The sequence below is a fragment of the Ictidomys tridecemlineatus genome, chromosome 6 (genome assembly GCF_052094955.1).
Source record: "Ictidomys tridecemlineatus isolate mIctTri1 chromosome 6, mIctTri1.hap1, whole genome shotgun sequence".
Classification (NCBI taxonomy): Eukaryota; Metazoa; Chordata; class Mammalia; order Rodentia; family Sciuridae; genus Ictidomys; species Ictidomys tridecemlineatus.
In genome coordinates this window covers 125,594,012-125,610,297 of record NC_135482.1, presented here as the reverse complement: position 1 = coordinate 125,610,297, position 16,286 = coordinate 125,594,012, and the positions used below count along the sequence as shown (strand labels likewise).

The window sequence follows — 16,286 nt, the reverse complement described above, 5'->3', positions numbered from 1 at the left end:
TAAAAATAAAACAGTGACTTTGTGGTTTGGACCATATAAAAAACAGGAGAAGAAAGTAAAATTTGATTTTTCAGTTGCCTGTGAATATCTCAAAGAAAGAAACTATAAATATAGTCCTTAATTTACAAATAATTCAGTCACTGTTTCTTTTTCGTTTAAAGATTACTTTTGCTTTTCAATTTTATATACGCTTCTTAAAGCTTTGATTATGTCTATTGTTAAGCAATTATTGAATACAATTCAATACAATTTTGAAAATCAAGTATCAATGAAATGCCAATATAATGTAAACTCTCATAAAATCAGTTTCAAATTATTTAAAAATTTTCTGTAACACACCTATGTTTCATTAGCTATTATCAAATGGATATCATTCCATTTAAGCAAAATAATTCAGTAAAACTTAATGATACTACTAAAACACAGGTATTAGGTTATGAATATGTTCTTTGCAAATATTTTATACACTAAGATCACAAAATTTAACCTGTGGCATATCTCAGATAAGTATGAGAAAGAAAATAATTTATTTTCCCTTATCTTTCTCTACTTACTGCTTATTTATTTAGGCACTTTCTAGGCAGATATACATGTGGGGGTTGAGGGTGTTGGAAGACGAGTAAGGAATAATACCTAACTAAATTCAAAATCTTTTAAACAAAACTCAGAATGATGATTTAGGCAGTCCCACCTCACATGCTCCATTTTTGCAGAAATAAAGAAAAAATTTGATTTTTCCATGGTTTTCCTTCCTCCCCAGGAAGTAATGTAACATCTTGATCTATGGTTATAAAGATGGTGGCCAAACCCAACCCAAACTGACAGAGAAACCATATGGAAAAGCCTGGTGAACCCAAGGGCTTTTCCATCACAAATTCTGCTCCCCTGATGGACATGAACTACAGCATCTGCTTGATTGTTTCCCTTTTATCTTTGTACATAATGACTGTTTTGCTATATTAGTGGAGGTGTAATAAAGGTGCTCGCTGCCTATGAAGATTTGCAATCTTGTAGTAAAAAATGGAAAGCGAGAGCATAATTATTCTTTTTATAGTGTTTTCAATAGGCTAACTATGCATTTTTCACCTTTTCAATATCTCCACATTCATCTCTGTAGGACCTTGTACTCAAAGTGTGATACATAGCCAGTAGCACTGATATCACCCGGAAGTTTGTTAAAAAATGAGGACTCTTGGAAATGCTTTAGACTTATAGGAATCAAAATCTGAATTTTAACACTATATCTCAGTGAATATCAAGCACATTAGTATTTGAGAAGCTTATAAGAATTCTGGTTCCACTTTTTAAAAACTTTATGACCTTGGTCAATGGAGTATCATCTTTCTCACACTTAAAATAGGAAAAATAATGTTTCCAGTTGTTCTGTGCTAATATTTTTACATTTGAGAGCATTTTCTCCATCCTTTTCCTAGGTAACACAAAAAGCCCTTAATGTCTTATTAGGGTATCCACTTGTATTACTCCTCAAAATATGGTCTGGTAAAACTTGGCTCTAAGGGGAAGCAGGGATCAATTTCAACTTGCCTCTGTCTCTTTTAAGAATTTTATGAAGATTAAATTACATAATTAAAGTTAAAGTGTTTACTGGTTTTTCTGGAACATAAGAATTCAACAAAGTTTATCTAATGAATATGAATTTGCTCTAAAAACAGTTGAGTGAAATCAGTGTTTTATTTTGTTTGTCTAAAATCAATGAACTATAGTTCTGAGATACAACTCACTGACCAGAGTTTGATTAAATTTTTGGAAGAGTATTTATTTACCGGAAAGCAGATAAAGCTGAGTCTTAAGTATATTTTGCACATAAATGCTTTCAGGACTCAAATTATTGATTTCTTGGCTACCTAGCCAGATTTTCTTTCATTTTCCTTTCCTTCTTCCAACCATTCCCAAACTTATCACTTAACTAAATATCCCGCCCCTCCAAAGTCCTGGCTTCAGTTCTTGAATAATAACAAGTTTAAGAAATGAAATCATACTAATAAACAGATTTCTAGTATGAAATAAATTTCCTAATCACTCATACTTTGAAAAATCACATGTCTTAATCACGACAAACTTTTGATTTATGTTTATATTATTGTGACATACACCAAAACACCAGATTTTATATTCTCCATTTTAAAAAAATTATTGAGAAACTAATACACACCAAGCATTTTTATACTCAAACAGTTCTCCATTTAAAAAAAAATATTGAGAAACTAATACACACCAAGCATTTTTATAGTCAAACAAGTCCAAAACCCTGCTCTATTGGAACAAGTGGTCATTCATATGTAAAACCATGAATCTAGACAGAGACCTTACAAATAATAGCCCAAAAAGGACAAAAAAGTCATTTTAATAGATGCAGAAATGGCCTTTGATAAAATTCAATATCCCATTATGTTAATAACAGTGAAAAATAAGAGGTTTTAGGAGAAACATATAATACTAAAGGCCATTTAAAATAAACCAAGAGCCAGCATTGCAATGAAAGGGGAAAAGCTTAAAATGTTCTTCACAAGGAGCAAGACAAAAATGCCTATGGTCACCACTTTTATTTAACACAGTTCTGAACTTGTGCAAGAGGAATGAGACAAGAGAAAGAAATAAAGGCCATGCAAACTGAAAAAGAAAGAGTCAAGTCGTTTCTGTTTGCAGATAATATGATTTTATATATAGAAAACTGAGAAAACTCCATAAAACATTATTAGAACTAATAAATGAATTCAGCAAAGTTACAAGGCACAAAATCAACATGCATAAGTCACTAGTGCTGGCCACAATTTTTTGTATGTAATCCCTCAGTAATTTTTTAAATAAAGAATATACATTTTAGGGATTCTGTATATATTACAATAATATAAAGAATCATTGAGATAGTATTGTGAATTATTTGAAATAGAAATCAAGAAAACACTACTATGTGCAATATCTACTAAAAAAGTACCTTGAAATAAATTCAACCAAAGAAGTGAAATAACTCTACAATGAAACCTGTAGAACATTTATAAAGGAAATTGAAGAGGACCCTAAAGTTTGATATATATCCCATGTTCATGATTCAGAAGAATCAATATAATCAGAATGCCCATATAATCTATTGCTCTCTATATATTCAAGGCAATCACCATCAAAATATCAATTAATTTTTTCACATCACTAGAAAATAAAATCCTAAAATTTATATGGAAACACAAAAATTCTTGAATAGCAAAGTTATTTTGAGCAAAAAGAACAAAGCAGGAGGTATTACACAGTGTCACTTCAAAAACATACTACAAAACTGCAGGAATCAAAATGGCATGATATTAACATAAAAGCAGACGCAGAAACCAACAGAAAAAAATAGATAGAAATGAACCCATGAATCTACAGTCAGCTGAATTTCAAGAAAGGTATAAGAACATGCATGGAGAAAGGATAATCTTTGCATTTAGTGGAGCTGGGACAATTGGATATCTGCATGGAGAAGAATAAAACTAGACATCTTCTTATCACCAATTACAAAAAATCTACTCAAAATGAATTAAAAGACTTAAATTTAGGACTTGAAACTACCGGAAGAAAACTTAGGGGAGAAACTTTAGGACACTGGAATGGGAAAAGAAATTTCAGGAAAAGAACCCTCAAAGCATAGGAAACAAAAGCAAACATAGACATATGGGATTATATCATACCAAAAAGCTTCTGCACAACAAAAAAAATAATCATCTGAGTGCAGGGATAATACACAGAATGAGGGAAAATATTTGCAAAATATACATCTGACAGAGGTTGATATCTACAATGTATAAAAAACTTCAAATCTTAATAGCGTAAATGCAAATAGCCTGATTAAGAAATGAGCAATGGATATACATAAACATTTCTCAAAGAATACATATGAATGGACAAGGGTACAAGAAAAAAATGCTAAACATCACTAATCATCAGGAAAATAAAAGTTAAAACCAGAATGAGATAATGCCTCACCTTAGTAAGTCAGTAAGAATGACTACCATCAAGTAGAATAAGGATAACAAATGTTGGCAAAGATTCGGAGAAAAGGATGTGCATTGTTGGTGGAAATGTTAAGTTAGTACTGCCATTATGGAAAACAGGATGGCAGTTACTCAAACATTAAAAAGAGAACTATCATATCATCCAGCAGTCCCATTACTGGATATATTCCCAGAGTAAATAAATCAGAATGCAGAAAAGACACCCCTCACGTTCATTGCAGCATTAGTCATCATAGCCAAGAAATGGAAACAACCTAAGTGTCTACCAAGTGATGAGTAGATAAAGAAAAAATGGTGTGCATATACAATGGGATACTATTTCAGTCATTAAAAGAATGAAATCCTGTCATTTGAGACAATTATGGATAGAAGTGGAAATCATTATGTTCAATGAAATAAGCCAGGCACAAAAAGAAAAATATCACATGACTAATACTACACTTGTATAGAATCTTAAAAAAAAAATCATAGCAGTTGAAAATAGAATGGTGGTTACTAGAGGCTGGGGAGAGTGGAGTTTGTTTGGAGGGGCGGAGAAAGATTGGCCAGAAGTTCTAATGTGCTATTATGCAGTAGAGTGACTATAAATAACAATTATGAATTGTACATTTCATCCATACTGTACATTAGTAGCTAAAATAAATTATTTTTAGTTTCATCCTAAAGAAATGTTAATTGTTTGGAAAGATAAATATGTTTAACCTGATTTAAATAAAATAGCATGTGTATGTGTATGAAACGTACACCTCATTGGTGTATACAAATTTTATGGTTTTATGTATCAGTTTAAAATACATTAAAAATTGATCATAGGTCTAAATTAAAAATTCAAAAATATAAAACTCCTAGAAAATAATACAGTAGTAATTCTAAAGGACTTTGAGTTTAATAATGACACTTCAGCTACAATACCAAAGGTGTACTAAATGATAGAAAGAATTCATAATCTGAGCTTCATTAAAATAAAAATTTCTGTTCTTCAAAACACAATTGTAAAGAAAATGAGAATACAAAAAATTCTGGGAGAAAATATTTACAAAGGAATCATTTGATAAAGGGCTGCTGTTCAAAATATACAAAAACTCTTAAACCTTAATAAGGTTTAAGATTAAAAATGGGTCAAAGACATTAGCAGATATCTCACCAAAACAGATATACAGATGGTGAATAAGCATATGAAAAGATGTTGCACATCATCCATCATTAGAAAAATGCAAATTAGCACAACAATCAGATACCATTATGTACCTATTAGAAAGGCCAAAATCAACACTAACACCACAAAATGCAGGTGAGGAAGTGGAGCAACAGGAAGTGCTCATTGCTGGTATGACAAACAATTGTTATGGACAGGAATGTAAGGAGGTACAGACACTTTGGAAGAGAGTTCAAGAGTTTCTTAAAAACTAAATATGCTTTAACTAAATGATCCAGCAAAAATTACCCAAAGGAACTTAAATTTATGTCCACAGAAAAACCTGCACATGAATGTCTATTACAACTTCATGCATAATTGTCAAAACTTGCAAGTGGCCAAACTGTTAATCAGTAGGTTAATAGGTAAATAAACTATGGTACATCCTTATAGCAGAATATTATTCAGCAAAAAAAGAAGGTAGTATGCCATATAACAACATGAAAAAAACTTAAATATTATTAAGTGAGGGAAATCAATTAAAAGGCTACATACTGTATGATTCCAAGTATGTAACATTCTGGCAAGATAAAACTGTGCAGATAGAGAAAAGAGCACTGAGTTTCCAAGGTTGGGAATCATGGAAGGATGAAAAGAACATTTTCAGGGTAGTGACACTAAGAGAAAACCCAAATTTTAATAATGGACCTTGAGTGATTATGATGCATAAGTGTGGATTCATCCATTTAACAAATGCACCAATCTAGTGGGGAATGTTTATAATAAAGGCTATGCATTTGTGGGGTTAAAGGGTATGTGGATTATCTCTGTACCTTCTGCTCAATTTTGCTACAAAACTAAACCCGTTCTGACAAATAAAGAATTTTTTAAAAAGGGAGAGCTGTGCCCTGATGGAAGTTGTGTTGTAGTGGAAGAAAAAAATAAATAAATGAAATAAATATATTATTTGTTAGATTAGATAGTGACAAAACATATGTTGAATAATCAAGAAAGATGGAGGTAAAGGAACCCTCCCCTTTGCCCAATCAAAGTTCCTCCATTTTCCCCATACCTCTTCCCTGCCCATAATGGATCAGCATCCACTTTTCAGAAAGCCTTTGGTTTTTTGGGATTGGCTTACTTCGCTTAGTATGATATTTTCCAACTCCATACATGTACCTTCAAATTCCATAATCTTATTCTCTTTTAATGCTGAGTGATATTCCATTGGGTATATACACCACAGTTTCTTTATCCATTCATCTACTGAAGGGCATCTAGGTTGGTCCCACAGTTTAGTGATTATAAATTGAACTTCTATGACCATTGATGTGACTGGGTTACTACAGTATGCTGATTTTAAATCCTTTGGGTATAGATGGAGGAGTAGGATAGCTGGGTCAAATGGTGGTTCCATTCCAAGTTTTCTAAGGAATCTCCATACTGCTTTCCAGATTGGTTGCACAAATTTGCAGTCCCACCAGCCACGTATAAATGTGCCTTTTCCCTACATCTTCTCCAACATTTATTGTTGTCTATATTCTTGATAACTCCCATTCTGAGTGGCATGAGATGAAATCTTAGTGCAGTTTCATTTGCATTTCTTTAATTACCAGAGATGTTGAACATTTTTTTCTATATTTGTTGATTGAATATATATCTTCTTCTGAGAAGTGTCTATTGAGCTCCTTAGCACATTTATTGATTGGGTTGTTTTTTTTTTGTTTTGTTTTTTTGGTGTTTTTGGTTTCCACATGCAGCAAAATAAAACTAAATCCCTATCTATCATCATGCACAAAACTCAACTCAGTGTGGATCAAGGACCTAGGAATTAGACCAGAGACCCTTCACCTAATAGAGGAAAAAGTAGACCCAAATCTTCATCAGGCCCTAAACTTCTTAACAAGACTCCCAGAACGCAAGAAATAAAATCAAGAATTAATAAATGAGATGGACTCAAACTAAAAAGCTTCTTCTCAGAAAAAGAAACAATCAATGAGGTTAAGAGAGAACCTACATTTGGGGAGCAAAGTTTTGTCACACATATGTCAGATAGAACACTAATCTCCAGAATACATAGTTCAAAAATCTTGAGATGAGAATGGATCTGATTTGTTTCTAGAGCAGCAAGTCTAGTGTGTTTAAAGTGGTGCACATGGGTGGAGAGTGGACATCTGGCCAGATCATTCAGGATCAGTACCTCACAGTAAATGACATCAGAAGCATAAGACAACAAAGGTTTGTTTTTCTGTCATGTTTCTTAGATAGCTGAGAGCCCTATTTTATCTTCAAAGAAACATAAACACATAACTACCATCATTTTCAGAGTATGTAAATCATAAACTATTTCACATATCACACTGTACAACTAGCAAAAGAAAAGAAATTCTGTTAGGAGTAACCAAAAGGATTTTTCCACAGGTCATTCTAGCTCTGAAATATACAGACATAAGCCTGGGTCTTGTAGCCTTCATTCACTTGGCCCCTTTCCTGTATTAATAGGAGTTTCTGAGGGATTCCTTTCTTCCAATCTTCTTTTTTTCTCCTGGGTACAGGTCCAGGAGAAATGGTTTGTGCATTGTGCAAACATTTCTGACTGGTGCAGAACTGATCTAAAAATTCATACAGTCTGATTCTCTGATCTCTTATTTGCTGTAGTAGAAGCAGGAGAAAAAAAAAACGAATTGAATAGCCACCACACTAGGGTCACTGGCCCTTTTTTGAAAGGTCATTGAACTTATGTCTCCTTTGACCCTAATCCTAACCCTAACCCTGTTTGCACTAAAATTGCACTTTATCTGTGTAAATTTCTAATATCTCAGGAAAACCTGTTTTTCTAACATTTCCTTTATTTTCTTGAGCATATTAATCATAATTATTTTTAAGTCCTGTCTGCCAATCAAAATCAATTTCATTTGTAGGTCTTATTTTATTGGCTATTTTTTTCTCTTATGTTTGGACAGGGATTAGCCTTTTTAAAAAATGTTTTTCATAATCATGTATACAAAAATGTTGAAGATCTGAAGTCTCTCCAAAAGGTTTTAAATTTTTCTCTTGCTAAGGTTATATAATGTGGGTTGGCTAATGTAATTCAATCAGACCCAAGCATAAAGCTATATTTCAGTATTATTAAGGTTTTGTCTATTTTGACTTATCTACAATATTGAGTGTAGCTCTCCATTTAAATCTGGAGCACTCATTTGTAAATTCTAAACACTAATCTTGATTTCCTTAATGCACAAAGACTGCTGGAAATTTGGATTCTTCAGTTCATGTTTTAGTTCTTTTATTTTTAATTTATGATATTTTTTTTTGAGAGAGAGAGAGAGAGAGAGAGAGAGAGAGAGAGAGAGAGAGAGAGAGAATGAATTTTAATATTTATTTTTTAGTTTTCGGCGGACACAACATCTTTGTATGTGGTGCTGAGGATTGAACCCGGGCTGCATGCATGCCAGGCAAGCGCGCTACCACTTGAGCCACATCCCCAGCCCAATTTATGATTTTTTATTAGTGCATTATAGATATATATAAAGGTGAAATTCGCTGTGCTGTATTCATATATGTACATAGGATAGTTTGGTCAGTTTCATTCCACTGTTCCTTCCTTTTCCCATCCCTCCAATTTCCCTCCCTTCCAATCCCTTCCTACTCCATTGATCTCTCTTCTATTTTCATGGAACCCACCACCCCATGCTTTATTACTAAAACTACTACCACTACCACTACTACTATTTTTATTTTGGTTTACTTTCTGTATATGAGAAAAAGAACATTCAACCATTGACTTTCTGGATCTGGCTTATTTCACTTAGGATGATGATTTCTGGCTCCATCCATTGATCAACAAATGCCAAAATGTCATTCCTTTCTATGGGTGAGGAAAATTCTACTCTGTATTCATACCACATTTTCTTTATTCATTCTTCAGTTGATGGGCATCTGGGCTGGTTCAATAACTGGCTTTAGTGCTGCTATGAATATTGATATGGCTGTATCACTATATATGCTGATTTTAGTTCTTTTGGATATATAACAAGGAATGAGATAGCTGGGTTATATGACAGTTCTATTCCTAGTTTTTTTGTTGTGTGTGTGTGTGTATGTGTGTGTGTGTATGTTTGTTTATTTGCAGAATATCCATACTGCTTTACAGAATGGTTGTACTGGTTTCAGTCCCACCAACAACATAGGTATGTACCTTTACCTTTACCCCCACATACTTACCAGAATTTATTATTTATATTCTTGATAATTGCCATTCTGACTGGAGTAATATGAAAATTCTATGCAGTTTTGATTTGCATTGCCCTGATTGCCAGAGATGTTGAGCATTTTTTCATATATTTTGGCCATATTTCTTCTTTTGAGAAGTGTCTGTTTAGTTCTTTTCTCAAATTATTAATTTGGCTATCTGTTTGTTTTGGTGTTTTTTTGAGGTTTTTATATATTCTGGATATTAATGCCTGGTCTTGTGGAGCAGTTGGCAACGATTTTCTCCAGTTCTATAGGCTCTGAAGAAGGTCTTTTATTGATTCTTGGTTTTATCATTTACATTTTAGAAGTCTTGTTAAGGATATCAGTACCTGTACCACCAAGTTAGAGTCTTGGGCCTCCATTTTCTTCTAGCTATTGTAGAGTTTCTGGTCTAATTCCTAAGTCTTTGATCCACTTTGAGTTATTTCTATGCAGGGTAAGAGAGTCTTACTCTTCTATATATGGATATCCAGTTTTACCAGCCCCATTTATTAAAAAGGATATGTTTTTGGTAACTTTGTTCAGTATCAGATTACAATATCCATGTAGATTTGTCTCTGTGCTTCTTTTCTACTCTATTGGTCTTTATGTCTGTTTTGGTTAAGTATCAAATATTGAAAATATTAACAAATTCCTAAAGACATATGATCTACCCAAGTGGAACTGTGAGGATATAGAAAACTTAAACCAATATCAAGCAATGAAATTGAAGCACCTATTAAAAGTCTTCCAACAATGAAAAGCCCAGGACCACACGGTTTCTCAATTGAGTTCTACTAGACCTTTAAAGAACTAATATCAATTCTCAAATTATTCCATTGAATAGAAAAAGAGGGAACACTGCCAAATTAATTTTATGAAGCCGCTATCACCCTGATATTAAAACCAGACAAAGACACATCAAGGAAATTAAAACGTCAGACCAATATTCCTGAAGAACTTAAATGCAAAAGTGCTTAATAAAATATTGGCAAACTGCATTCAAAAACACATCAAGAAGATACTGCATCATGACCAAGTAGGTTTCATCCCAGGGATACAAGGTTGGTTCAACCTATACAAATAAATAATAAATGTAATGTACCATAGATATAGTTAAGGACAGAATCACATGGTTATCTCAATAGACACAGAAAAAGCATTTGCCAGTTTGGGACTTATTTATGTTTAAAACTCTGGATAACTAAGAATAGAAGGAACTTAATTCAACAATGGAAAGGCTATATATGAGAAACCCAAAGACAACATTATACTGAACAGAGAAAAAACTGAATTTTCTAAAAAAGAGAAACAAGATAAGGATGTCTACTCTCAGCACTTTTATTCAACATAGTCCTTGAAAACCTAACCAGAGCAATCAAGCAAGAGAAGGAAATTAAAGATATAAATAGGAAAAGTCATTTTTATTATCTCTGTGATGGCATGATCCTATATTTAGAAGTCCCGGTTTAAAAAAAAAAAAAAAAGAAAAGAAAAAGAGATTTTAGCCAAAGACTTTTAGATCTCAAAAAGAAATTTAAAATAGTAGCAGGATACAAGATTAACATAAGTTAATCACTTTCCTATACTTCAATGTGAATCTGCTGAAAAAAAAAGGAAAACTAACCCATTTATAATGACCTAAAAAAAAAAAAAAACAACTTGGAAATAAATATAACCAAGGAGATAAAAGACCTCTCTAATTAAAACTACAGAACATTAGAGAAAGAAATTGAAGACAACCTTGGAAAATAGAAATACTTCTCATGTTCCTGGATAGGCAGGATTAATATTATCAAAATGGCCATACTACCGAAAGTGTTATTCAGATTCAAAGCAATCCCCATCAAAATAGCAATGACATTCTTCATAGAGCTAGAAAAAAAAGTTCTAAAGTTAATTTGGCCAAAGCAATCCTGAGCAAGAAGAGCAATGCTGGAGGCATCACAATATTGGACCTCAAATTATATTACAGAGCTATAGTATCACAACATTATGGTCGTGTTTTACTTCTAAATCTTATGCCCCATGTAGTTTTAAAATTCAACAAATGTGTAGAGTGAAACAGAAATGGTATTAAATCAATTTCCTGTACCTGAGATCTGAGCCTTTTAAGTTTTTATATGTGTCTGTCACCAGGGTACTGTTGAAAGTTATCTCCTTCTCCCACTGCCTTTCCTCTCACCCCTCCCTCTCTCTAAGAATCCTGTGTGTTTCTCTGTTTATTTAGAATCCTGAATGAAAAAACACTGACTGCAAATTATTGGTTCACTTAACTTCCAACTGCTTGTTTTTCATGAATTATGTTATCCAAGTTCTTATTTGAATAATTCTCCAATAACTGTAATGTAAAAAGAATATCCGGATTCTTTGTTCTATCGTAGAGCATTTGTCTATTGTAGGTTATGCATCTTAGTCAAATTTAGAGTTCCATCTACATGGAACTTTTTCTTTCTTTTTTTTTTTAAAGAGAGAGTGAGAGAGGGGGGAGAGAAAGAGAGAGAGAGAGAATTTTTAATATTTATATTTTAGTTCTCAGTGAACACAACATCTTTGTTGGTATGTGGGGCTGAGGATCGAACCCGGGCCGCACGCATGCCAGGCGAGCACGCTACGGCTTGAGCCACATCCCCAGCCCAACATGGAACTTTTTCTAATGTCTATATTTTAAAATTTTCTGTCTTCTAAATTATAAGCTCCATGAAAACAAGGGATTTACCTGTGTTGTGCATCATTGTATCAAAGGTGCCTATTAACAATTATTGCCATATAACAGGAACTCAATAAATTCGTATTGATGGAATGAGAAAACAAATCCCATGTAAAATACATCCCAGATGAAAGCTGCTTTCATATTTCTTTTCTTCTATTAACAGAAGCAGCTAAAGCCTGGGGAGTGGGGGGAATGTTCAGAAATTAGATAAAAAACCTTTTAAACTTGCCTTTTCTGACTCTCAGTTTTAATTACCTATAAATGGTTTTACTTTGAGAAAGTGGTGCAGTATTTCCAAAAGAAGCTTTTAAATTTTAAGAGTCTGTTATCAGTTCTATCAGCATTTCCCCTATACCACTGAATAATAAACATATTAACAACTGCTCCTCAATTCATTGTCATTGAAAAGTCCATGATAAACAGAAGGAAGAAGAGCAAAAGAGGAAAATACCTCTTTCTCATCTCTGTCAATAGTAACCATTTTGCCCCCATATTTTAAGTTTTGCTTTGGCCACAGGAAAATAGAAAGAATTACTTTATAATGGTTGAATTAGATCACTGGTGCAGTGGGAAGGGAAAAAAATTGATTCATTCACTCTGAATGGTTCATTGGATTTTATAAAACAACAAAAGTCCTATTTAAATTAGTGACACTTGAAGGATTTCCTATTTTAATCATGACGGGTGATCACAGTAGACTTAGTGTTTAGGAGTTCAAAACCTAATTCTTCTACTTGATTGCTGGAACTTCCTCATCTTTTCTTAGGTCACTGGTAATCTGTGAAGATGGAATAGTTCTCTGCAGAACTGGCCTCAGAGAGCACTATGTGAGCTCAGGATAACAATTTATATTTAATGCATTTTTTTTTTTAAAGAGAGAGGGGGGGGAATTTTTAATATTTATTTTTTAGTTTTCGGTGGACACAACATCTTTGTTTGTATGTGGTGCTGAGGATGGAACGCGGGCCGCACGCATGCCAGGCGAGCACGCTACGGCTTGAGCCACATCCCCAGCCCTTCAATGCATTTTTTTTAGATTGATGAAGACAGTACTAGAATCTTTATAAAATGCTGTCTAAACACTGAAGAAAAATACACGTATTTGGAAGATGATCAAGAGAAAAAGTAATTTTTTCCTTTAAATTTATTTAAAAATTATAAATCATATGATCCAGGCATTCATAGTTTCTAGGTCTTTAAGGAGCAATTAACCAATTTAGAAATAAAATATTTATACAATCCTAAGTCTTTCCTTGTGAGAGCATATTTTGGGATATGCTCCCATCAAAAAATATTTTCAGCTGATTTTAATAAACATATACATTAATTCACTAATTCAATAAGCTTTTATTTAGAATTTACTATACCAATTAGTAAAATTAGTGATAAAACAAGCAAACAAAGTACATGTGTGTCTCAAATCTCAAGAATTATTTCTGAAAGCAATTTACTATATATGTATATAGGCCTACATATTGAAACAATGTCAAAATTGGTCTTGTTTTTCATGTTTTGTGAGCTTCCCAATATTTGTCTAGAAAAAAAATCTTCTTTGTAAACAAAAAGTTTCATTTTATTATCTAAGGTAAGAACCTCAAACCATATAAAAGTAAGTTTAAAATTCTTTCACATTGCCAGAGTTTTTCCTGCCTTGCTGTGCATTTAATTCCTGACAGTATTTAATAATATCCACTCTAACTCATATATACTTTGCAGTATTCATACTTACCTTTGACTAATCACCTAATATTATTTTTAGCCATCTAAACTCCATGGAAACTGATAGTGGGAAGTATAGCCTTCAATGCAGTATGCTTTAAAAAATCATTTTATATTGCTAAATTAATTTTCTAAGCATATTTACTTTCAAGTTGGAAAGCCAATTTCCTAAGAATTTCCTTTTGCCTAATGATTATTTAAAGTAGAATATTATCTTTTGATCAATATTTTCTCTGTATGGAAAGGTTAAAAATTACTACTAAATAATTCATGCCATCAGGTCAAGTGTCTAGTTAAAAAATTTTCATGTGTGAGAAGTATGGTGATAAGGGAATTGAATATAATAACAGTAATTGTTCAAATGATCATACTCTTCACTGTATATTTTAAAGTATATAGGAAAATAATTTTAAAAGAGTAGTAATTACCAAATGAAAAATAATGAATACAGGAAAGTATAATTTATCACTGGAACTCAGTGATAAAAATCAGTGTTTCTTGACATCCTTATCTTTCCACTAACTGCCTACTCTCATATGCCTGACAATTACAGGAATCTAAATAGTTATTTTAAAGGAATACAACTGCCTAATAAGCAGTGTGGTTTAGGATTTTACCATAGTGAAGCAAAACACACTTTTCTCCACATAGGTAAATGCTAAACTGTCCTTATTTATTTGAAGTTTATAATAGAATATAACTGTATGAAATATATAAATGTTGATATGTAATTATTTTAATCATTAAAAGTTATGTGTGTTGTTATTAATTTATTTGTTCACAGCCATTTTTTATTTTATTTTATTTAGTTGTGTCTGCATTGAGAGACACTAACAAATGATTCAGGTTCTGCTTCTGGTAGATAATTTTACACATGTACATATTTAAACAGAATGAATTTTCTTATTATCTTTTCAGATTACTCAAGCTCTCTATTATTTTTATCACTTAAAAAAATCCCAGTTGAAACATATCACTTATAGATTCATTGAAGCATTTGGAAAGAATATAACAAATTACATTGCTGTGAAGCATGATCCAAGAAAAAACTGGTTCAGAGACTGTAAGTACTATGTGAAAGAATTTTTATTTACATTTTATCCACATGGATAAGAGTATGGTCAGGTGTAATTAAGCCTTTTCAATATTGTATCAGACGGGTTATTAGAGAGAAAAATGTGAATAACAAACTACCTCAATTCATGAGGGATAGTATAAGAGGTAGTTTAAATTAAAGCAGTAGGGATTTAACTGTGGAATAAAGATATTTCCTGAAAATTAGAGTTATTAATTATTGGACTGTGTTCCTAAAGAGATCTATTGGAACTCCCACTTTTTAAAGCAAGCCTGAGTAATAAGAAATCATAGAAAATTCCCAATAGTAAATTAGAAATGGAGAGGTTCTCTTGTAATATGGAGAACAGCCAGCATCATATTTAAATGCAACTCTGAAAACATTCTCATTACAATTTGGATTAAGAAAAGCAGAAATATCAGCCTGGTGTTTTATTAATTCAATAAGCTACAAATCACATATATTGGCTACAATTTTGGGGAACTTGGCATCATACTCATAAATGCTTGCCGACTATGTGCACTTCTATGTATTAGAAATAATTGGAAATCAAAGTGTCTAGGTGAAAAATAAATATACCAAAGTAAATAGCTGCCTTATATAACAAAATGTAAAATATTTTTACACAATATGATAAAATAATTAAAATTATGGAATCATATTAGAGTTTTTAAGAGAAATCATAAATAAAGAGGCATATGATGATCTTGTCTAGTAAGAATAACTAAATCTTTAAAGTCTTTATGAGTTTAAGCAACTTTAAGCAGAATCTCAAATTTAAAAAATCTGATTCTTTTTTAGGTGTGACTTGGAATATCAATTGAATAAGACAGACAAGATTAGCAAAGTCATTTGTCAAAAGAGACTAAGTAGTATTTACCTTGAAAGATCTTAGAAATATAAAGATAAAATACCACAGTTTTATAATATAGTTAGTATATAAATTTTTGTGAGCAATCTATGACAAAGTTTCTCAATTTGCTTTCAACCTATTATTAATGTGTTTGGAAATTCCAACAACACAAGATCAATAACATTTCAATTAATGCCAAATTATAAGATTAAAAATTCATTGGATTAGAGGGAAGGGGGATAGGAAAAGGAAAGACAGTAGAATGAATCTGTTTCCTATGTACATATGTGAATATACTACAGGGAATCTCACCATCACATACATCTATAAGAGATTAATAAAAAAATTTGTCCTTGGACAAAAAAATGGCATGAATATGTCATCTTAAAGAAAGCAGAGATGACTTTTCCTATCTTCTCCAGTGATCTTTTGCTTAGTCCAGTAGTGCAAGAGTTCTAACAACAACAAAAAATTTTTAGAATAGTTACTACACTGACTTAAAAAAAAATAGTTCTTCTACACTATTTTTTCAATTTTTCTTATTTTAA

At 32.2% G+C, this 16,286-nt stretch overlaps 1 protein-coding gene across 2 annotated transcripts in view; it reads left to right on the top strand.

Moving 5' to 3' along the window:
• LOC144365030 (uncharacterized) overlaps positions 1–16,286 on the top strand; it is a 60,363-nt gene that overhangs the window by 29,375 nt on the left and 14,702 nt on the right. For both annotated transcript variants that reach the window (XM_078015750.1, XM_078015752.1), the window contains exon 3: positions 14,729–14,873. In XM_078015750.1, the coding sequence (XP_077871876.1) occupies positions 14,729–14,762 (34 nt within the window). In that variant the 3' untranslated portion in view covers positions 14,763–14,873. The remainder of the gene's footprint in view (positions 1–14,728; positions 14,874–16,286) is intronic.